This window comes from Sphaerulina musiva, assembly GCF_000320565.1.
Source record: "Sphaerulina musiva SO2202 unplaced genomic scaffold SEPMUscaffold_9, whole genome shotgun sequence".
Lineage (NCBI taxonomy): Eukaryota > Fungi > Ascomycota > Dothideomycetes > Mycosphaerellales > Mycosphaerellaceae > Sphaerulina > Sphaerulina musiva.
Window position 1 is genome coordinate 1,612,148 of NW_016017391.1, and position 21,044 is coordinate 1,633,191.

Sequence of the window (21,044 nt, forward strand, 5' to 3'; positions counted from 1 at the left end):
CTTTCGATCATTGGCTAGACATGGGATCGCCTCTCTAATTGTTATTTCATGTGTATTGGAGGTTATTTCAACCAACCCGACTGGGCACTGGCACTGGTGACTGCTTGCTGGCCCGCTGTGGGCTGCGGCCTGTGGGCTGTGGGCTGCGTGGCGGTGAGTCCTGCCTCTTTGCAGCATTTTTCTTCAGTAGCAGGTAAGGTAGTGGTGGCGCCACACTATACATAACTGTCCAGTTGTTTTGGCTTGGTACGGACGACACCGACCGAAAACTGCCTGGCCAACGCTGGGCTGGGCTGGCCGAGCAGTCGTTTGTAGGTATTCCTCCTACCTACAATCCCACCCGCCTGCAACTGCAAGCCACCTCGGCCAGCCATTTCGCAATGCAGTGCCGTACAGTGCAGTACAGTGCAGTACATTGTTCTCGTTGTTGTCGTGTCAGCATCGCTGTGTTGTTTGCGGCTGCGTACGCGCGCTTTCTTTTCTTTTTTTCTTTTTTTTTTCCTTTTTACGAGTCTTCCCGTCCTCGATATACCAACGTGGCGCAGTCTCATTCCACTAGGATAGACGATAGGACGCTACTGCTGCAGGTGTTGTAGCATTATGCAGGTAGGTAGGTTGAGCAACCTCACTCACACCAGTCCACCAGCACACATTATCCAGTAGATGGACACGATCCATCGTCATCTCCAATTTGACCTCGTGTCTGGCCTCGTGCGGCAGCTGCTGTACCATTCATCGCATTACCGCGAATTGACGAACCGCCGTCCACAACATACCTTATGTACAGGTAGGAGGTACCTTAGGCATGTTTAAAAAAGGTCTACCCAGTCTGCGGTTACGCGTACCTCCTACGCTACGCTGCGCAAATTGGGGTCACGGTCAAGGCCAAAGTTTCCACTCGCTCGGCTTCCGCTTCCCGATCGATCAATCAGCGTCACCTTCTTCCAAGTCCTCTTTTGGGATCTTGATCAGCATCGTCACCAGAAATCCCGTTTTGGTGGGACAATGCTATTCCAGTGCGCGGGCAGGATTCGTATTATATTACATGTATATACACGAACGACCAACATTTTTACTGCTGCTGAAACAGGGCAACTACAAACAAACAACCCATCATCAGCCGAACCATAACCATCCGCACTCGTGAATCAGCCAACTGCAGCCACCACGGACTGCTGCAGGACCAAGCGCCTTTTTGCGGCACTAACCAATTCCTGGCACGGTCATGGTCAGTCTTGGTCAAACTTGGAACTAGGTGGTAGGCACTACCTTACCTTACAAACCTCGTTATTAAAAAAAAGGAGAGTGAGGAAGGAACGGAAGGAAAAACGCCTTGTCCGAATTTCCCCGCTTTCATCATTATCCACAAGCGAATGTACTGCATTACATTGCATTGCATTGCATAAAAAAAGACCAAAACATCCCCATCATCAGACTGCAGGCCATGGCGACATCCTCCTCCTCCTCTTCCTCTCCCTCACCGGGACTGAATGCTCGCGCACAAAAGGGATTCGCCAAGTCTCACGCTTACGACCAACATCGTCCGTCTTACTCTGCGTCGAGTGTGCAGTTCCTCCTCGAGCAGACGCGAGTTTCCGGCAGGAAGCATGCAAGAGTTGTGGACTTGGCAGCTGGGACTGGGAAGTTCACGGAATTGTTGGCGGGTCGCGATGAAGAGGAGTTTGAGATTCTGGCTGTGGAGCCTCATGAGCAGATGAGAGAAGTTCTTGCGTCCAAGCAGCTCAAGGGTGTGACGGTGATGGAGGGGATGGCGCATGACATGTCTGGGATAGAGGATGAGAGTGTAGATGCTGTTTTTGTCGCTCAGGTATGTAAGGTAGTACAACACACCAGTCTTCTTCAATTTCACTTTTACACCTTTGAGACTGTTATTTCCCTTCTCCCACCTCAAAGCTTCATTACCTTTTCAAATCAACAAGTCTCCTCCTCCTTCATCTCTCCCTCAAGACAAATCCCCCAAACCCAATATCCCCCCTCTCACCTTTCTCTCTCCCCCCCAAACAGGCCTTCCACTGGTTCGCCACCAAACCCTCTCTACAAGAAATCCACCGCATCCTCCGCCCCCACGGCGTTCTAGGTCTCATCTGGAACGCAGAAGACTACAACGCGCCCCGCTCCCACCGCGCCTCATCATCCTGGGAGACCATCGCGCAAAATCTCGTCTGGTCCGTCAGCGAAGAGAGTCACGACACAGTTCCCCGGTATCGACATTTAGAATGGAAGAACATCTTCGATGCGCAAGTGAAGAAGACTCCATTGTCGTTGCTGATTGCGAGGGGAGATGATCAGATGTTTTCGTTGCCCGTGGGCGAGGTGCAGCAGGAAGAAGGGTTTGCGGTGGCGTTGCGGGCGGAGGAGGTGTGGGAGAGGTTTGCGACGTTGGGGTGTATTGCTGAGTTGGAGGGGGAGAGACGGGAGAGGGTGAAGAGGGTGTTGATGGAGGCGATCAGAGATGATGCGGATGCGGAGAGGGACGGGGAGGGGAAGGTGGTTGTTCATGGGTATACGCATATGGTGTGGACGAGTAAGATTCCCCGGGAAGGAAGGGAGGAGTTGATGGGTGTGCAGCGACCTGAGGTGGATCGTACTGCGTGATTCGTATTGCGAGTTCGGAAGATCCTCCGAGTCGGTATAGGTAGGTAGTAGTAGTAGTAGTAGCTTTTACTACCTCTTACCTTTGGAACGTGCTTTCAGCGAGTAGGCGGTCTGCGCCCTCTGTTCTCACCAGCCCTGACTGAACCATACCACAAGACGGGAAGTTGCCAAGCCCAGTCCATCTCCCGTCTCTCACAGGTACTCCTGCAATAACATCTTCATCTTCATCTTCTTCATCTCCACCCCAATCATTGTGCCGCATCTGCCGAAATGTACATGACTAGAAAGATGACGAACGAGTCAGTAACAGAAACATCATCAAGCGGGTATGACCCCAAAGACCCCCCTTCCTCAAAGAAAAAACCAAACCCAAAACCAAAAAAAACATACCATTATTCCCCCTCACAAACGCATCCCCATAATTCCTCCTCATCTTCCCCTCCACAAATTCCTTGGTATCTTCCAACGCAATATTCATATATCCATCCACGGATTGTAATTCTCCTATACAACAGAACGCGTCAGTTCGTCGTTCAGTCCATCATTTCATCAAAGTGCGTTCAGTTGTCTCTCTCTCTCTCTCTCTCTCAAAAGAAACGCAATATCGATGAACAAATCATGGATGAATACATATGTACCTTTGTAGACCACGCCCGAATTCAACTTAACAGTGACGGGCGCTCCGATAATTTCGCTCAGAAAACCTGAGGGATCGCGGGATTCGGCTGCGGAAGCGGCGGCGCCGTTGGTGGGTGGGGAGGGTGCTGCTGACATGTTTGGCTTGCTTGCTTGCTTTTTTTTTCGGATAGGTGGTGGAGGTGTTTGGTCGGTAAGGTCAGGTAGCAACTTTTTCTTGTAGAGTATGTACGGTGGTTAGGTAAGGTGCTAGGTGGTGGATGGATGGAGCCCGAGCGTTTGATATTGCGGAGCTTGGCTGGCAAAAGTCGTGGCTGGTTGGTCGTCGATTCGGGTTGTGCTTGCCGAAATTTAGCAAGAGGCGTGACTTTAGGCTCTCGGGCACTCTCCAGCTACATTACCTACCCCGGGAAAAAAAGTACCAGGTAGGTGAAGATAGGTATTTTCGAGACCTGACGACCTCACGGCGAAAACGACTACGAGAACAGCAAACACGACACACACACAAACAATCGCAAGAGACCCTCCAAAAAACCCAATTCTCACGTCCCACAAGCAAGCCAGAAGAAGAAGGCCAAAGAAGAGAAAAGACGAAAGAGAAAAAACACAATGAAACTCCTCACCCTCAACTTCCTCACTTGCGCGCGCAAAACCTGCAAATCCTCTCCCGCAGCATTTCCTCTCCATCCGCAAGAAGCCGAACTGGAGCAAATCGAACTCGACTTGAATCCTCTGTTTATCAAGAATATCCTTCCTCGTCTTGATTGGACGGCGATGAAGACTGTTGCGAATGAAGTGCGTATTTTTTTTGAACCACATCTTTGTTGAGGTGGTTACTATATATATATATATATATATATATTTGTGTGCGTGTGTATGAATACGCTGACTCTGTTGATAGTTGGGATTACCGAATTTACCGGCTGAAGTACCCGAGGCTGAGGCGTTGATGGTGATGAGTGGTGGTGGTGAGGGACAAGAAGAAGGAGAACCGACGCAGGTTTTGAAGGATTTGCATTTGTTGTTTATGGAGACGAGTATTCGAAGTGGGAAATTGGTTTGTGGGAATTGTGGGCATGAGTATGCCGTTAAAGAGGGCATTGCCAATTTTTTGTTGCCAAGCCATATGGTTTGATGTTGGAGCTGGTGAGAAAGGGGTGATCAAAGAGTGAGAAACAGAAGAATGATGGGGTCGCTAAGGATGTGAGCGAGGAAATGAATCCTGAAGCTGCCGCTTTACTGCTACGTGGGGCTATGCTACGGTCGATGGTCACAAATGATGGCAGGGACGGTATGGTATGCCAGAGCAGAGTCAACACAACCGGGCGATAAGGGGGAAGATATCGAGTCCGACTGTTCAAGAAGAGGCCGCATTGTCGTCATTAGCAACAAAGCGATGCGGATACCGGTTGGTACGGCAGTAGATAGGAAGAGGCGTTGCTGTCGGCTGCCTAGCCTTGCCGAGAGTCTAGAGATATGGGTACAGTACTGTAGCTATTGGAACCCACCTGGGCGGTATATCCCCCACCCAGGACAACCACTTCCTGCGCAGCCACTGATGACATGTGTGAATTGAGCAATATCTATCACAAGTGAAGTCCAGCATGTCAAGCAACAAGGAGAGGCTCACGTGAGAAACGAGGTCCACGACTGTGAGTCTACACATATTGGATATGGGACAAAAGAATAGGGTAAGGTGAGAAAGAAGTGGACACGGGTGATCCCTAGCTTGAGATGTGAAGATGACGTGGGGAAGTCGGCTACCATATTCCTGGAGGCATGATCGTTGCATATCGACCTAGAGAGAGAGGCCGAGCTACCTGGTAACCTTGGACCTTGGACCTAGGACTGGACCTTGAACTCGACCTTGAACGACGTCGACGGCGACCACTTCTTCATCTCATTACCGTCTTCACTCTCCGTTCCTCTCGCATCCTCCTCCTCTCGCATCCTCCTCCTCCTCCTCCTCCTCCGCCTCCGCCTCCGACTTCTCCTCCTCCTCCTCCCTCCGCCTCGAGAGCCACCCGTGTGCCTGCGACGCATCTCCGCAACGGCCGTGCAAAAGGCTAAAACGATGCCCCTCACCAAGCACAATCCATCGCCGTCGTCGTCGTCTGGCCGCACTTCGGGCTCCGGTTTCCACCCATTTGGTATGGCGATGGAGGTGGTGTGGTAGTGGTTGGTGTGTGCCTGAAGCTTCGCTGAGAATGGTAATAGGTGGCCGTGTGAGTAGACATTTCGGAGATTCGGTGAGCGCCCATTTTCAATTTTCTTCAGACTTCTTCCCTTCTCCCCCACTCGATACCACTGTCCATCCCCGACAACACGAGCATGCCGAAAAGAAAGCTGTCTCGCGAGGCGATGCGTTCCCCGTTCAAGAGGCAACAATTTCCGTGGCAGCAACGTCAGACTAACTATCGTCGCTCCGGAAAGCTTGCGCCAGACGATGCCTACCTCAGCTACTACGACGTCCGCCTCACGCGCGAAGATGTTGACTCCATCAAGCACGACTGGCTCACCGACAACGCCATCTCCTTCTGGCAAGAGTACCTCGAGCGCGAGAAGTTGACCCATTACCCCAAAGCCGACATCGTCCTCCTGCGCCCCACCATGAGCTTCATGCTGCAAAAGACCCATGATCCTCTCACGCTCAAGAGTGCTCTGCCCAATTTCGAGAAAACCACACACGTCTTCCTCCCCATCAACGACTGCCAAAACGCGGCCGTGGCCGAGGGCGGATCGCATTGGTCGCTCCTGCTCGTGTCCTGCATCGATGGCGTCGCCTTCCACTACGATTCGCTCAACAGCTCCAACTACAACGAGGCCAGACTCGTCGCTTACAAAATGTCGCAATTGCTGGGCAAACCTCTCCGCTTCATCAACTTGCAAGACTGCCCGCAGCAGGACAACGGCATGGACTGTGGAGTGTACGTCTGCCTTCTGATGCAGCACCTTCTCATCTCGAAACTTCTGAGAGCACACGCGCAAGACAAGATCAGCATGAGCATGCGCGGTAAAGAGGTCGATGCTTCGGGTGGGAGGAAAGAGATGATACGAGTCATTGAGGCGAGGAGGAAGGAGGGGGAAAGACGGCGATCGTAAGTGCATACACCCTCTTCTGCTCTACACGGCGGACGGGAGGAGAAGAAGTGGCGTGGGATTCATACTAACCTGTGACAAGACGAAGTGGTAGTCCAGCCGGTAAACCTGGGACGAAGAGCAAATCACCGCCTCGAATCGGCGCCGAAAACGAGACGTAACGAGAAGGACATGATGACCATGCTACGTGTGAACGAGACAAACTATGTGCATATATGGGCTTTGTGGGTCTGATCTTTGAGCGGAGGTGTTCTGGTCAATCATGATTGTGGGTTACAAACGTGCATGTGAGCGAAGCGCGGCATATATGAAAAGAGTCCAAGAAACCGAACAGAGTACCTATGTAAGCCATGACTGCTTCAGTAATCTTCATCCATCCATTATCGATGAGCACATGAAAAAAGAAGCCTTCCGATTTCCTCCCCCCCTCCCTTTTTCAATCTCCCGCGCATTGTCTGTTCAATCGAGACGCGCTAGGAGGTAGAGCTACATGTAATGAACCTTTTTCTTGTTCACCTTCTTTCCAGTCTCAAATTCCATCGAAGCAGTCGAAGTCAGTAAGTCAGTAGTACTGGGGTGTGGCTTTTTGGATCTGACATGACTTGAGATGAAATGACAATCTCGCATAGGTACCTTATGTAGGTAAGTAGGTAAGTAGGTAGAGTACATGTAGGTATAGGTACATGTATGCAAGGTAGGTATAGGTAAGGTAAGGTAGGTACAGGTAGAGTATACGTACGGTAGGTAAAGATAAAAGACCTCCCTTCAGTACTTGCTTGCTCTCAAGCTTATTGTATAGGTAGGTATCTCTGGTAAGTAAGATGATAAACCTACCTACCTAACTGCCGGGGGTCAGCGGATGTAAGGTAAGGTAAGGTAAGGTAGGTATAAGAGAGATGGGACTAAGAGATAGGTCCTGCATAAGGTAGGTAAGGTATATAACCCCCCCAAAAAAACGATTTATTCACTTTTCTTTTTCATCTTGTCTCTCGTGTTTTTATCGTAGATATACCTAATTGCAATTGCAACTGCAACGGAAGGGAAGGGAACGGAAGGGAACGGAAGGGAATAGAACGGACCTAAAGTAAGTAAGTTAAAGAAAGGATAGAATAGAATAGATAGAGTATATACCTAGGTAAGGTAGGTATACTCTATATCAAGCACGGATAGCATGAGATAGGCTAGGGGAGTCGAGCTGGGTACTTACTTGCTTATAAAGAAGACGATTTTCACTACCTGATATTAGATACCTCATTTACTTCAGGTTTATCTTGTTTTATTATCTACTTCGCGGATTTTGGGGGGATAGGGGATTTTTTTCTTTACTTACCTTACTCTGGTTTTATATTATTATGGCTTTTAGATTAATAGATTGGTTGCGCGAGTTTGAGAGGGTTGGAATGTGGATTTTGTTGTTGTTGTTTGTTTGAGGGAAGGTTATGCTGGAAGAAGCTATGGGTGCGGTGATAGTAAGTAGCCTGAAGGTACCTATGTAATGTTTCTTGTTGATTCGATCGAATTAGGGATTACCTACCTGTTCTAAAGGCGTCGGATGATGAGATGTCATTTCGATCGACTTGATCAACCGTGTCTTTGGCGATCCTATTACCCATCCATCCATCCAAATGGAGCTGTTGCTTCAATTTAATACTGAATGCTCCTACTCTCTATAGTCATCAACTTTATCCTCATCGTCCGACCTAAACTCTTCCCTCCTCCTCAGTTATACAAACAAACCCATCGTCTCTCTCCCCAGGAACATCCGCCAAGTTCAGATCAAGTGAGACAGAATTCCTCCTATTCCCCATCCTCTCCATCTCCCATCTTCCGTTGCTCATTAGCCTTCTCCTTCTCCTCAACTCCCTGGTTCTGATGATAAATCTGCGGTCCCAAACCCGGTAAGAAAAACCCACCGAATTCCACAGCAGCAGTGTTTCGCGGTGTTGGTGGCGGAAGAGCTAGACTGGGAGATCTTAGGCCTGTGAGGAGGGGAGGGGGAGGAAGGGTCACAGTAGTAGTACTGGCCTCTTCTGCTTCCTCATCTGCATCGCCGAAAAGATCGTCGTCTTCGGAGAGAGGAGGCTGGAGGGCATCTTCATCGTCGTCGTTACCATTAAGTTCAGGAGTGATAGAGGGATGGTTGGAGGGATCTACTGTCTGTGTAGAAGAAGTGGGCGGATTCCTCTGCTGGGCTTCGATGTCGAGAGGGTCCATTTCCACGGTCGTGGTCAAAGTGGTGGTTACAACAGCTTCATCAGAGGCGGCGGGGTTCGAAGGGATGGGAGGAGAATTCTCAACGGCGTTGAGTAGAGTTGTCCGCATTCTTTCTTCGGACACGGTTGGGCCTTCGCTTAGGGGTTCTTTGATTGTGCCAGTTTCTTCGTGTGAGAGGGTGTTTGGGGGCCCTGTAGCTATAGGGCCCGTGGGTTCAATCGACTCGACAGCCCCTGTGGATTCCGTCGGCTGCGTCGTTTCCACTCCTGTATCCTTGGCTACATGGGCAGAGGTGGAAGGCTGTACAGCAGGCGCATCTCTTTCTTCCAGTCTTTGTATCGCTAGCAAAGTTTCAGGAGAGACCTCTGGATTCGAGCCAGGCACGTTGCCACCCGTCTGTGCAGGTGGGGTGCGCGAACGCATCAATTTGTACATTTCATATACCTGTGTACCAGTAGTGGTCAGGAGATCGTTGTCAGTGAGCCCCGTGACGTTTATAAGAAATTCGAGTCGAGGGACTTGATTGTCAGTCTGACGACGCTCGGTCAGCTCTTCCTCGACTCGGAGATGTGCAATCCTTCGCTCGAGTGTCGTCAGCTCACGGAAGGGCATCGTCCTAGTAAACGCGAGGTCGACTGGCACGACTTGATCGTGTGAAACGAGACCATAGCATTGTAAGAAGGCCAAGATCACCTCACTGCTGGCTATGCCCAGGAGAGCATAGTTGATGAGTCGAGCCCCTTCTTCCAAGAAGCTGGCAGCTGGCTTTGGCTTGCCAGTGCCGTTGATCTGCAGTCCAAGGGCTATAGCCCAGGCATAGAAGATGACGTGCATTCCACATTCCCAGCCCTGGCTTTGACGGGTCTGATGGGCTCGAGGGACCGTTGTGATCTCGATGCTGAAGTCCTTGCCGCGCGGTCGCCATCCAAGCCGCACCAACTCATCGCGAATCCGGTCACCATAACGCTCGAGCGCTCCTTCATGACCGACCCCAGCGCTGTCGTAGTGGTGCAGTGCGTAATGGCCGGATCGCTGAAGCTGCAGCGAGAACAGAGATGTGTGCCCGTCCTGAGTGTGTGGAATCAACGCCGGATTCCCCGGCCGAGCGATGCGTTGTCTTAGTGGCGAATCAGCAGGCAGTCGAATTGATGCCAGAGACACCAAAGAGAAGGCTGACTGACCAGGGAGCTCTGATAGTGCTTCAGTGACCGCAGCAATGGCTCTGTAGACAGTCTCGTCGGGCAATTGCTGGAGCGCAAGGACACCAGAAATGACAACCCTGTCTGCATCTTCAACGGAATCAAATACGTCTCTCAGGCCCAACAGCTCGGTCGCGAGTTTGGCGCATGGCCCTGTGGCTGCAGTTATCGTCGCTGTAGTGGATTTGCCATCGCCGTCGGTGGCTCCGCCGCCTTTGCGCTTCTTAGACGGGATGGAACGGTCACGTCCGCCTCCGTCTTCACGTGGACGTTTCTCGCCTGTCGATTGTCCAGTCACGCCTGCTGGCCCGGGCTTGTCGCTCGCAGTCACAGTCACAGTCGGCGTTGGCTCTCCCCCTGCAGTGGCTGATTGTGTGACTACAGTGCCCTCTTCAGGCTGGGTTTGGCTGGCCGTGGTGGTATTCGGCTGCGCCACCTCGAGGGTGTTAGTGTTGGTCAAACTTGACGGTGCTTCTGAACTGGTCGCCGTCTCCGGATCTTGCTCGGGAGGCTGGAGTCCTCCGAGAGCCTTGGACTTAGTCGGAGATTTTGGTGGTGCTTCTGGGCCCCCCGGAAGGGCTCGGGGCGGCTCTGTCGGTGCGTTCTTTGCAGCATCTGGATTGACTGCGGGAGGAGGTTGTGTAGATGGATCTGATGCAACAGGTTCAGGGGCAGTGCTACCAGTAACAGCAGAACTCTCGGTCGTCTTGGGAGCAGCCGACTTCTGGGCTCTAGCCGCACGCTTAGCAGCATTTCCAGCCTTCTCAATAGCGGCAGGATCTGCTGCTGCGATGAGAGGTGGTGCCTGGCCGGCCGTGACGCGGCTTCTGGTTGCTCGTGGCATTTCATACGCTGCCTGTGAAGTTGGCTATGGTGTATTGCGATGAGTGGAGGAAGCGAAATTTTTGGGAGGGTTAGGCCATTGCGGTCTTGTTGCCGTAAGGTCGTCGCCGTTGGCGACACTCTTTGTTTGTAAAATCGCCGGATCCGGACAACTTGCGTGTGGTGTATTCACTTACAGTGCCGTCGCCATGGTGATTCATCATACTCTGCCACGTCCTCCCACTCCCACGCACAGGTAGGAGCCGGGAGTCTGCAATATGTTTGCGGTGTCAAAAGTAAAGTCACTTCACTCATTGCTTTGTATCATGTTCGATATGCAACCTGTGCTTCCCGCATCGGCCAGGCCCAACCCAATGACAGTAGGAAGATCAATAATGTGCTATGTATTGATTAGGTCTTTTACCTTCAACGAGCTGACCCTAGTATGGCAGCTCATGACTACCGAGCACCACATGTGCATAACTTTTTGTAGTCTGTAATTCCTGTTTCCCTCGGTCATGTTCAGGCGCGTCCGTCAAGTGCGTGTTCACATCTACTTATTGTCTGTCCAGGAGAATTCTGTGCCATTGAATATATGGTGGAATGGGGATGATATATTGGATGTTCTCGAGTGCGTGTATATCGCATGAAGTTGCCCGATGGAGACAGAATGAAGTTGAAGTGAAGTTGAAGTTCCTCGGATGCTTGGCATTGCCGGTTTGTCCGCATTCGTTCGACCTCGTCGGCTCGAGCAACAACCATCCCATTCCATCACCCATTCCCGGAGCGGTTGTCCGTTCACCGCATCCATGGCCTTGCAATCCAGTATGACTTCGTCCATGTGCTTACGCTGTTTCCGGCAATCCCTTCACAACATCGAGGAATCGGTATCAACACGCGCCGCATTCTCGACATCGCCGTCGCTGGCAGCCAATCCTCCCAAAAAGAGCGTCGCTGCGAGACCAGCACCTCGCGATGGGAAGCAATTGCGTCTGTCCAAAAACAAGCGCGCCGTAAGCGGGAGACCGCCTGCTGTCGGCGAGCGCAAACAGCTTCGAAAAAGAGTCGTGCTCAGCAATACGAATGCGTTGGAGGTGCAAGATCTGCGCGATCTCAATCCGGAGAGAGCCAACAGCGAAGCATTACGAGATGTCGAAGGCAGCGTTGTGGGCCTTCAGAACGAGACAGTCGACGCACTCCGCGCACTGGAAGCATTCAAGCCAACACAGGGATGGAGTCTGTTTCGAAGGCCGGCGACTCTGGTGCGAAAGGACACGGTCGAGTTGGCAGGGGACGTCGAATGGGTGGCAGCAGGTTCCAAGGAAGGCCGTACAGTGCGCAAGGTATTCTACGGCGCACGTGGCAGTGGTAAAAGCGTCCTACAGCTCCAGACACTCGCCGTGGCATCTCTCCACAAGTGGGTTGTAATTCATATCCCCGAAGCCAAGGATCTCACAAATGCCCACACGGCCTACGAACCACACACCACCAAGAATGGAACGTTATACATCCAACCGACATACACCGCGAAGCTGCTAGACAACATTTCCAAAGCCAATTCCTCCCTTCTCTCTAAACTCACAATCCGACAGCAACACAAAATCGGGCTCCCCCTCCCACCCGACACAACTCTCGAACGCCTCGCCAACATCGGAGCCCAAGACGCCGACCTCGCCTGGCGGGTCTGGCAAGCCCTCTGGACCGAACTCCAACTCCCAGACGCCAAGCGTCCCCCCGTCCTCTTCTCCCTCGACGGCTTCGACCACGTCATGCGCGACTCGGCCTATCTCTCCCCCGATCTCCAACCCATCCACGCCCACGAGCTCGCTCTCGTCAAACACTTCGTCGACCTCCTCTCCGGACGCAGCCGCCTTTCCAACGGCGGCATGATCCTCGCTGCAGTATCCGAATCCAACCGAGCGAGCGCTCAGACCTTGGATCAATGTCTAGAACGCAATAATTCCAAGCAAAAGGGAGAGAAACCTCGCGCGTGGGATCCTTATATCGCGCACGACAAGTGGGTGCAACAAACGATGAAGTCCGTGGGCGTGAGGAAATTAGAAGGTCTGTCCAAGGAGGAAGCACGAGGCGTGATGGAATACTACGCAAAGAGCGGTATGCTGCGTGCGACTGTGACAAATCACCTCGTTTCAGAGACGTGGACGCTTGCCGGGGGCGGCATCATTGGGCAAATGGAACATGGAAGTTTGAAAGCGAGGTTTTGAGCAGGCTGGGGAAACTGAGAGCTGAACCAAGTGAAGAATTATAAAAAAACAAAAGAAATAATTCTGTACATTTACGCGCCCTGCCATGCTCTGCCTTGTACAGACGACACTTTTTACCACTTTTGATACTGTGAGGTTCCAGGTTCTCCCAATAGAAATCAATTTATCCTAATGATGATGATGATGATGATGATAATAATGCGAAGCTACCTGACCTACCTTCCTTGCCTTATTTCCTCTAACCCTCGCCTGCCTCATTTTAATCGAATCATGTCTATACCTACTGTACCTACATGTACCTTAGCTAGTAACCTATAGAGTGAGTACATCCATGGATACTACCAGTCCACATATACAGTACCTACCCGCCACATTTCCTCCATGCACAAGGTATGTACCTATCCATTTTCATTCCATCAAGTATTTCTTCGAGCTAGAGAGACAGAGAAGACTCTCCACTACCTACCTAGGTAGTGATAGATCTCTATGAATCCGCCGAAGATCAAGTATGGTGGGGCTTTGTATACATACCGTACCCACGATGCTTTAGACTGAGAAGATTTGGGATGGTTATAGTAGTTTTTTTGGTGTTGGTACCTCGGGTAGTTGGAAGAAATTGAACCTGTGGCTTAGTCATAGTAAGTGAGCGCTGTTGAAAAGCTACATGGTAACCAAGGTGTAGGCAAGTAGAGTAGAGCATGCTCTTCTGCACTTGTATACTAGGTCAATTGGAAATGATTTTGGGCGTAGAGAGATGGTTAAAGTGAGGAAGATGGTACGCGGCTCAGTGGTGAGGCTGGAGACTAAACGTAGTTCATATCATCTCATTTGTCCTTTAGCACTACATCGCACTGTAGCAGACGGGCCATAATCTCATATTCATCACGCCAGGTGACTGATGCTCGTCCCATTTCGAGTGGGCGCGCGCTCTGGGCTGCACGAGCATCTCGACAAGAAATGCTTAAGCCTTCTTGCCATTGACGGCAACGAGCTCGACGTCACTACAGGCCAAGTCAGCGTTTCCTCAACCTCTCGAAATTTCGCGATCTCGAAGTAACTTACAAGATGAGAGTGGCATTTGGTGGAATAAGTCCCGGGTATCCTTGCTTTCCGTAGGCGTAGTCACCAGTGATAGTGAGCTTGGCTCTCTCGCCCAGAGACATGCCAGGAATGCCCTCCTCCCTTTAAGAATTGACTATGTTAGTACCGGCCGCTTCAAAGTTCATGAGTCGCACATACCATCCTCGGATCACTCTGCCAGTTCCGATCTTGACTGCGAATGGAGCGCGTCCGCGAGAGGAGTCGAATCTGGTCGCATGTCAGCTCTTCTTCCATCTCATCCGCTGGCTCTCCCTCGAGCTCTTCGGCGTATATGCAAAACATACTGCTTGCCATCTTCCAGAGTACCAGTGTACTCCATCACGATGTCATCGCCAGACTTGGCAATGGTCGTGCCATCGCCCTCCTTGATGACGTCCTTGGTGACACCCATTCTGAAAGCTGTGGTGGAGAAGAGGCGAGAAGGTTTCTGGATGGTGGTGATGAAGTTTCGACGGAGAGTGAACATCAAGTATGTGGGGTGAGGTTGGAGGCACCCGAGGTGAGGACACTTGACACAGTTTTTGTCAGGAGCGAAGGAACTGACGTTTGAGGAGCTGCGGGACCCTGGTGGGTGAAAAAAGCGGGTCTTTTTCCCTCGAGGCCGCCGGCTGAGTGGAGGAAGGAGCTAGGGTCAGTAAACGCACCTGCCGCACAGTTCTGCACCCTGAAGGGATGTGGCCATCATCAATCAGCAACATTGTGGGCACCAATGTGAACAGTTACATCAAAACGACGCCCCTTAATGCTGTTCGAGCACAGCCTACTTGTATCTTGCACTTCTGTGGAGAGAGACTGGAGTGCAGCGAATCCTTTACAGTTGCGCGAAGACAGCTCTGCAAGATCCCACTGGCCCGTCAAGTGAAGCACGCCAAGCGAATACATACTGTGGCACAGTAAAGGTACATACCTCCTTACCTGTACATACCTTACCTGTCAGTATCTTGTAAACTTGTACTACCTCCTGGGAGGTCCTGTGTGGTATTCTTGGCGTTCTTGATCTTCACGATATATTGACACTTCAATGCCTGTTTAGGACACAAAAGGCTTTTGTAGGTAGAAATGCTCAGCAGCACACACATGCATGAACTACGAGTCACGAAATCTCGCCTCGCCTCGCCTGCCAATGTATCGTTATGGCTGCAGTGCTGCCTGAAGATCGATGCAGCATATGTCCAACTGGCAAACTTCACCTCGGGTCGGAATTAGAAAGTATTACATGTACTCTTCTTGGATCGTCCCCGCGCATGCAATGCTCACCCTTCCGCTCGACCATATACGCTTTCAACCCTCAGCGATGGCTGGCATGGGCGGAGGTCGGACCGGTAGAGTTAAGCTGCCCGAGAGGGAAACTTGGCGCTTCTCTGTGGTTCGAGTTGCTTCTGAAGAAAAGAAAAGTTAGCGCGAGAGCGCAAGACATGGCTGCGCACAGTGCTTGCACCTATCGATGGCATGTCACTCCGCGAATTTGGCGGCTAGTGAGACCAATCGCTGTATAATGTTTTCAGTCTGCCGCGGCGAGCGCGCCTTCTAGCTCGAGATGGACAGTGCCGATGGCTAGTTGTCGGTTAGGCCCCGGGCATTTGGAACCGGCTTGTGAGAACATATATCCTGCCGGTCTGGAACGTGTTGTAACGTGTCGAAAACATTTGAGAAGGGACTAAGGTAGTGGACTGCGACAAAGTTGCGGCCTGTAGGGCGATACATTGGGTACTGGAGGCACGCAAAGTGACGATGGCCATGGCCAAGTGGAGTCGAGCCATACTGTACCGGTACCTTAGCCGTCAGGCGAAGGTGACGTTCGAGACCACCGACTGAGCATCTCTGGCTCGTGGCACAGCACGCGGAGATAGGGAACGCGGTGCCGCTGCAGCTATGCCAAGCCCTCCCTGCAAAGACAGGGCTGGCAACAGGTACCGTACACATGACAGGACGCGGCGGCAGATGGGGAGATTCGTCTGGAGTCTGCACAACAGCCGCGTGAGTTGCGCGTCTACGCCGCTCCCGTTACAGCCTACGCCTCGGAGTCGGGTGGAGAGGCCTGCCGCCTGCACGAGTACTGATCCAGGCACCTTCCCAGAGCGGAAACCCTGGTTGGTTGTCACTGCAGACAGGGAAGGCGCATCCACAATGCAAAGCCGCTCGGCGTCAAACACGACTGACAGGTTACACGGGAGTGCCGCAGCAGACTAGCTGATTTGTTCATAGCCGCGCAAAAGTGGCAATGGTTTAGCTCCATTGCTCGCCTGTCCAACTACAGTGAGTGCCGCGTTTCTGAGCCTCCGCCTGGTCACGCTGTGTCGTCGGCGTCATGAGCGTTGGTGCAACCAGGTCGACAAGTGGGAGTCTCTGAGGCGGAGAAAGAGCAGCCCGAGATTCGGACTACTTACGGCGTGAATTCTGGATATACCCATGGGTATCCTATCTCCCGCGAAGCCCCATGATACCAATCCATTGGCTTTGTATTCGAAATTCCTGCTTGTTGCGTTTCAAGTCGAGTTGAACAGTAGTAGGACTTCCGCCGCGGATGCAGCGTCGTGCGACTGGTGGCTTCGGCGAGGGATAGGTGGTCCGTATTTGTGATGCCGCGCCACAAGGAAGCACGCGGGACATGGGTTGCGGGATACACGGTGTCATTCAATGTTCGCGTGAGCTGGGCGAGCAAGTTTGCCAGTGTACAGTATATGTCCGGCCGTTGTGACCTGTCGCCTCCATAAACTTTGGTGCAGCTGGGTTGGTGTCCAGGGCCCCCGTCCAAGACCGACGGTGAACGGCCCGCGAGCACGGGCGAATCGAAAAATCGACATTACGACACCTATCAAAAGTGTTCGGCGAGCGCGATTGTCGTTGAGATTGCGAGCGTGGGGGTATGGTGCGTAAGGGCTAAGGGCTGCGGACGCTCGTCGGGAGGGCCCTGACGATCGAGTATAGCCATCCACTATGTACCTCGGATTTCACGTCCACGCCGTCGACTATGCCACTATGGTACGCTGGCAGGGCTGCCGAGCCTAGGCATGCTGTGGTCACCCATCTTGTCACGATACTTCACGCGTGACTGGTCCCTGCGTGAGGAGCCCGCGCCTGGAAGAACTGATGTGCCTTGAGAGTCTCGATTGGCAAGCATTGCCAAGACACATTCGGGAAGCGTTCATCATGCACCTTCGTCCTCTCAGTCGTGGGCGCCAGATAGAACAGCTCAGTTATGCCCGCTCGGGAAATATTCCTCTCCAATGCCTTGGCGTAGTTGAGACCCACTTGCTCCACTCCGTGAGAGTCACATGAGAGTGTGAAGTGACCGCCCATATCTCTGAATTCCTGCATCAACATTAGAGTATACAACTGGAGAAGGACGATACTGTGAGCTCACTTTGCAGATTTCGCTTTGCGGATACGCTTCATCCATTCCTTTTCTGATGGCACTCGTGTTGAGCTCCACCACACCACCATAACCAGCAATGAATCTGAGATTACGCTCAATTCTGCTCCAGACTCCTGGCCACGTACGGAAGCTTCTGTCAGGTTCATCGCTCTTCAATCTGATGAGGTCGAAGTGCCCGACCACGGGCGGCTTCAACGCCTGGAGCATTTCGTATTGTGAATCGAAATAATCCTCGTACACGCGCTCGTCAGTACCACCTGCAATATCTCGCGCTTGATGATACATGGGGGTATCGAAGTCGATCGGAATGGTATGAAGGTGATGCACACTGCCCACGAACAGGTCAACAGGATACTTCTGCAACAAGTCCTGGATGGACTGCAGAGAAGCGTCCCGGATCCACTCTATTTCGAAGCCCACAAGAAGCTGAATGTGTCCGGCATATGCCTTTTGCAGACGACGTGCCTCGAGATAGAAATCATCAAATAGCGTGGCGAGAGTAGCCTCGGTGTGCACTTCGACTTCTTCGGGATAAAAGTCAATCTTGGACCGGGGCATGTGCTCCGTCATGCAGAGCGTGGACATGTCCTGGCTGATGGCCTTCTGGACGACCTCTTCCAGAGTATTGGTGGCATGGCCGCAGAACTGACCCGAGTGGGAATGATGCGAGAAGGGCATATTCTGATTGTCGCAGGTAGAAGAAGCGGCGGGTAGTGTGTGCTAGCGTTGAAGTGAAGATGAGAAGTAGAACTACAGGGCCAGGCCAGGCTACATGGATGTAAGCTACGACGGGAGGGTCGAGTGCACTGTGCGATTGTTCCTAGCAGGGTTCTCCCGATTCAACGGCACCTCACCCCGGTCATCAACGTCAAGCTCGCAATGTACCTCCTACTTGCCTACCTTATGTACCTTACCGAGAGAACTTCCTGACTTGACATGTACATGTACCTCCCTCCTCGCTTCGATCTCTTTGAGGTTCATTCAGAATTCAGATCCCAACTCGGGCTCGTGACTCCTCTGCCTTGAACTCGTGACTACCTTACCATCTTTTTTTTCGATATCGACGACGACGACTTGAACCACGACGAAATATGGTGGAACCCGGTCGCTAGCTTTGCCTTCTGCGCTGTCGAGTCGCTCTGTCACGTCACGTCGTGTATCACCAGCCTCAGTCCCCTATTCAGCAGCTCATTGCCCACATATCCTCCTGATTCCCAATGGCCTCCACCGACAACAGCTCGCTGAAGCGCGCCAGGGTGGGCATACACTTATCCACCACAGCGAGTGGCGTTCACGAGGCTGACTTGACAGAAACAGGCGTCGACGGGCGAGGTCAATGATGATGCCAAAAAGTCGCGAAAATCTGGTCGCCTTGTTGGCGCCGACGATGTCCAACAAGGCCCCTTCCCATCGCCTATTACAGCTCAAGACACGGCTTCTACGAGAAACGAGACGGTCTCACCGCCGCCGCCGCCGCCGTCGCACAGAGACCGCGGCCAGCAGACTCCTCCTACGGGCAGCCCGCCTCCATCGTCGTTATCGCAGCGATTCGCCGGACTCTCATCGCCCGCAGGAGATACACAGCCGTATTCTCAATTTCTGCCACCAGCTGCAGTTTCATACGAGGTCGATGACGAGGAAGCAGAGGGCGTCTGGGGCTACATCGTACCAGCCGATGGGGTATCAGAAGCGCTGACACTGAGGAAACGTGCAGCATGTCCAGTGTCGCTGCACGAGACTGGCAAGCCCAACGGACGTCAAAAGGTGAATAAAGGGCAGTGGAAAGAACAGGAGAACGAGTACGAGGAGGACAAAGCGAAGAATGGAGTTCCAGCAGGCGGCTATCTGATCGGACGGCACCCGGAATGTGATAAGATTGTCAAGAGCGCGACTGTGAGTAACCGGCATTGCTTGATATTCTCGGAGAACAAGCATAGCAGTACTACTGCAATCCTTGAGGACTTGAGCGGCAACGGCACGTATGTGAATGACCAATTGATCGGACGCAATAAGAGACGTGAGCTTCAGGATGGAGACGAGATATCCATTGTTGGCGAAGCCAACTTCATCTTCAGATACCCCCGGAAGATTGAGAACGGAAGCGGGTTCCGACAGCAATACACAATACAAGAACAGCTCGGCAAAGGGCATTTTGCAACAGTCTATCTCTGTGTTGAGAAGTGCAATGGCATGCAATTCGCTGTCAAGAAGTTTGAGAAGCGGAGCGGACCAGGAGAGCGGAGCAAAGTGGAGGGGCTACAACAAGAAATCGCAGTGCTCATGGGCGTCAGTCACCCCAACGTGCTGTGTCTCAAGGACACTTTCGACGAGTCTGACGGCGTGTATTTGGTGCTTGAGTTGGCGCCAGAGGGCGAATTATTTAACTGGATTGTGATGAAGCAGAAGTTGTCCGAGGCGGAAACACGCAAGCTTTTCATCCAGCTATTCCAAGGTATCAAGTATCTGGTGAGTGCTTGACTTACAAACCGCGTTGATGATTATGAGCTGACTCGATACAGCACGAACGCAACATCGTTCATCGGGACATCAAGCCGGAGAACATTCTTCTCGTCGACAAACAGCTCACTGTCAAGATTGCCGATTTTGGGCTGGCGAAGATCATTGGCGAAGAATCCTTCACAACAACACTGTGCGGCACACCGTCTTATGTCGCCCCCGAGATCCTGGAGCAGACCAATCGTCGACGGTACACTCGAGCTGTTGACGTGTGGAGTTTAGGCGTCGTGCTCTACATCTGTCTCTGTGGCTTTCCACCCTTCTCGGACGAGCTCTATTCCAAAGAGAATCCATACTCGTTGAGCCAGCAGATCAAGATGGGCCGATTTGACTACCCATCTCCGTACTGGGACTCGGTCGGCGACGCTGCTCTCGATCTCATTGACCGCATGCTCACCGTCGATGTGGAAAAGCGTATCACCATCGACGAGTGTCTTGAGCATCCTTGGACCACAGCTCGCACCATCAACCCAGCCGATAGCACCGATGGCCTGACTGGTGCGATCAGTAGTCTTGATTTCTCCATGCGCAAGCCCCAGCGGGAACGCACTATGCTTGCGTCAATCAACGACGTGAAGGTCTCTCGCATCATCGAGACACAGCCAGATGCACCTCCGGTCAAGGTGTGGGAGAAGAACTCTCAATCACACTTCCTTACACAGCGCCCAGCGGGCCAACAGAAGAAGAAGAAGAAGAAGGTAAACGGACACTTCGAGCAAACAGTGGAGCCAACGCCAGATGCTGCACGCGATCCCAAGGAGTTTATGGAGATGGGAGGTAAAGGGGATCAGACGCTCTTCGAGGCGCCGGAGAATGGAGCCAGTATCTACCCCGATGAAACGACGATCAAGGCTGGTGCTCCGCGTGGAGAGTAGAGTAGAGCTGTGCGCGGACATTGAAATTGCAGGAGGTGCCGGGGTACCTGCAGCTTGACGATGGAATGTACAGTACAAGACGAATTTGATGGTGTGTACGTTGATATGGGCGCTGGTCGCGCGGTACACAGCGGGCAAGTGAGGTAGTAGTGTCAGACCGGCGACTGGCCCGGAGCACACGATCGAACTTTCAGATGGCTATGAAGTAGCAGTCACTTCAAATCACATCTTTCATCCTCGCTGTGCACTCTATTGACTTTCAGTCCGATGTATACAAATGTGATGTGAAAACAATCAATCATGTATGAGAACGAAATACCCCTGTAAGAGCAATAACGCGAAGAGGGAACGCCGCGTCGAGGCG

At 52.2% G+C, this 21,044-nt stretch overlaps 8 protein-coding genes across 8 annotated transcripts; 5 read left to right on the forward strand and 3 right to left on the reverse strand.

Moving 5' to 3' along the window:
* Positions 1-1,444: 1,444 nt before the first annotated feature.
* SEPMUDRAFT_71534 (S-adenosyl-L-methionine-dependent methyltransferase) lies at positions 1,445-2,616 on the forward strand (the record flags this gene model as incomplete). The annotated part of the gene is made up of 2 exons (XM_016909943.1): positions 1,445-1,840; positions 2,026-2,616. 2 exons carry the CDS (start codon positions 1,445-1,447, stop codon positions 2,614-2,616), a joined length of 987 nt encoding a protein of 328 aa, XP_016758394.1.
* On the reverse strand, positions 2,587-3,469 carry SEPMUDRAFT_151259 (LSM domain-containing protein). Its single transcript, XM_016906701.1, has 3 exons — positions 3,255-3,469; positions 3,007-3,120; positions 2,587-2,896 (listed from the first exon to the last, which is right to left on the reverse strand). The coding sequence occupies exons 1-3, from the start codon at positions 3,388-3,390 to the stop codon at positions 2,865-2,867; spliced, it is 282 nt and encodes a 93-aa protein (XP_016758395.1). The 5' UTR covers positions 3,391-3,469; the 3' UTR covers positions 2,587-2,864.
* A 201-nt stretch (positions 3,470-3,670) lies between these two features.
* On the forward strand, positions 3,671-4,776 carry SEPMUDRAFT_151260 (trm112p-like protein). Its single transcript, XM_016906702.1, has 2 exons — positions 3,671-4,047; positions 4,154-4,776. Exons 1-2 carry the CDS (start codon positions 3,862-3,864, stop codon positions 4,385-4,387), a joined length of 420 nt encoding a protein of 139 aa, XP_016758396.1. The 5' UTR covers positions 3,671-3,861; the 3' UTR covers positions 4,388-4,776.
* A 277-nt stretch (positions 4,777-5,053) lies between these two features.
* SEPMUDRAFT_151262 (cysteine proteinase) lies at positions 5,054-6,748 on the forward strand. The gene is made up of 4 exons (XM_016906703.1): positions 5,054-5,402; positions 5,470-5,501; positions 5,686-6,350; positions 6,434-6,748. The coding sequence occupies exons 1-4, from the start codon at positions 5,327-5,329 to the stop codon at positions 6,510-6,512; spliced, it is 852 nt and encodes a 283-aa protein (XP_016758397.1). The 5' UTR covers positions 5,054-5,326; the 3' UTR covers positions 6,513-6,748.
* Positions 6,749-11,362: 4,614 nt separating this feature from the next.
* SEPMUDRAFT_151263 (uncharacterized protein) lies at positions 11,363-12,969 on the forward strand. The gene has a single exon (XM_016906704.1). The coding sequence runs from the start codon at positions 11,396-11,398 to the stop codon at positions 12,809-12,811; it is 1,416 nt and encodes a 471-aa protein (XP_016758398.1). The 5' UTR covers positions 11,363-11,395; the 3' UTR covers positions 12,812-12,969.
* Positions 12,970-13,447: 478 nt separating this feature from the next.
* Positions 13,448-14,591, reverse strand: SEPMUDRAFT_127917 (FKBP-type peptidyl-prolyl cis-trans isomerase Fkh1). Its single transcript, XM_016902179.1, has 4 exons — positions 14,197-14,591; positions 14,051-14,119; positions 13,874-13,993; positions 13,448-13,812 (listed from the first exon to the last, which is right to left on the reverse strand). Exons 1-4 carry the CDS (start codon positions 14,301-14,303, stop codon positions 13,773-13,775), a joined length of 336 nt encoding a protein of 111 aa, XP_016758399.1. The 5' UTR covers positions 14,304-14,591; the 3' UTR covers positions 13,448-13,772.
* A 1,633-nt stretch (positions 14,592-16,224) lies between these two features.
* Positions 16,225-18,204, reverse strand: SEPMUDRAFT_151266 (histidinol-phosphatase). The gene is made up of 2 exons (XM_016906705.1): positions 17,277-18,204; positions 16,225-17,224 (listed from the first exon to the last, which is right to left on the reverse strand). The coding sequence occupies exons 1-2, from the start codon at positions 17,964-17,966 to the stop codon at positions 16,955-16,957; spliced, it is 960 nt and encodes a 319-aa protein (XP_016758400.1). The 5' UTR covers positions 17,967-18,204; the 3' UTR covers positions 16,225-16,954.
* A 57-nt stretch (positions 18,205-18,261) lies between these two features.
* Positions 18,262-20,916, forward strand: SEPMUDRAFT_151267 (Pkinase-domain-containing protein). Its single transcript, XM_016906706.1, has 3 exons — positions 18,262-18,544; positions 18,606-19,754; positions 19,808-20,916. The coding sequence occupies exons 1-3, from the start codon at positions 18,506-18,508 to the stop codon at positions 20,678-20,680; spliced, it is 2,061 nt and encodes a 686-aa protein (XP_016758401.1). The 5' UTR covers positions 18,262-18,505; the 3' UTR covers positions 20,681-20,916.
* Positions 20,917-21,044: the final 128 nt, after the last annotated feature.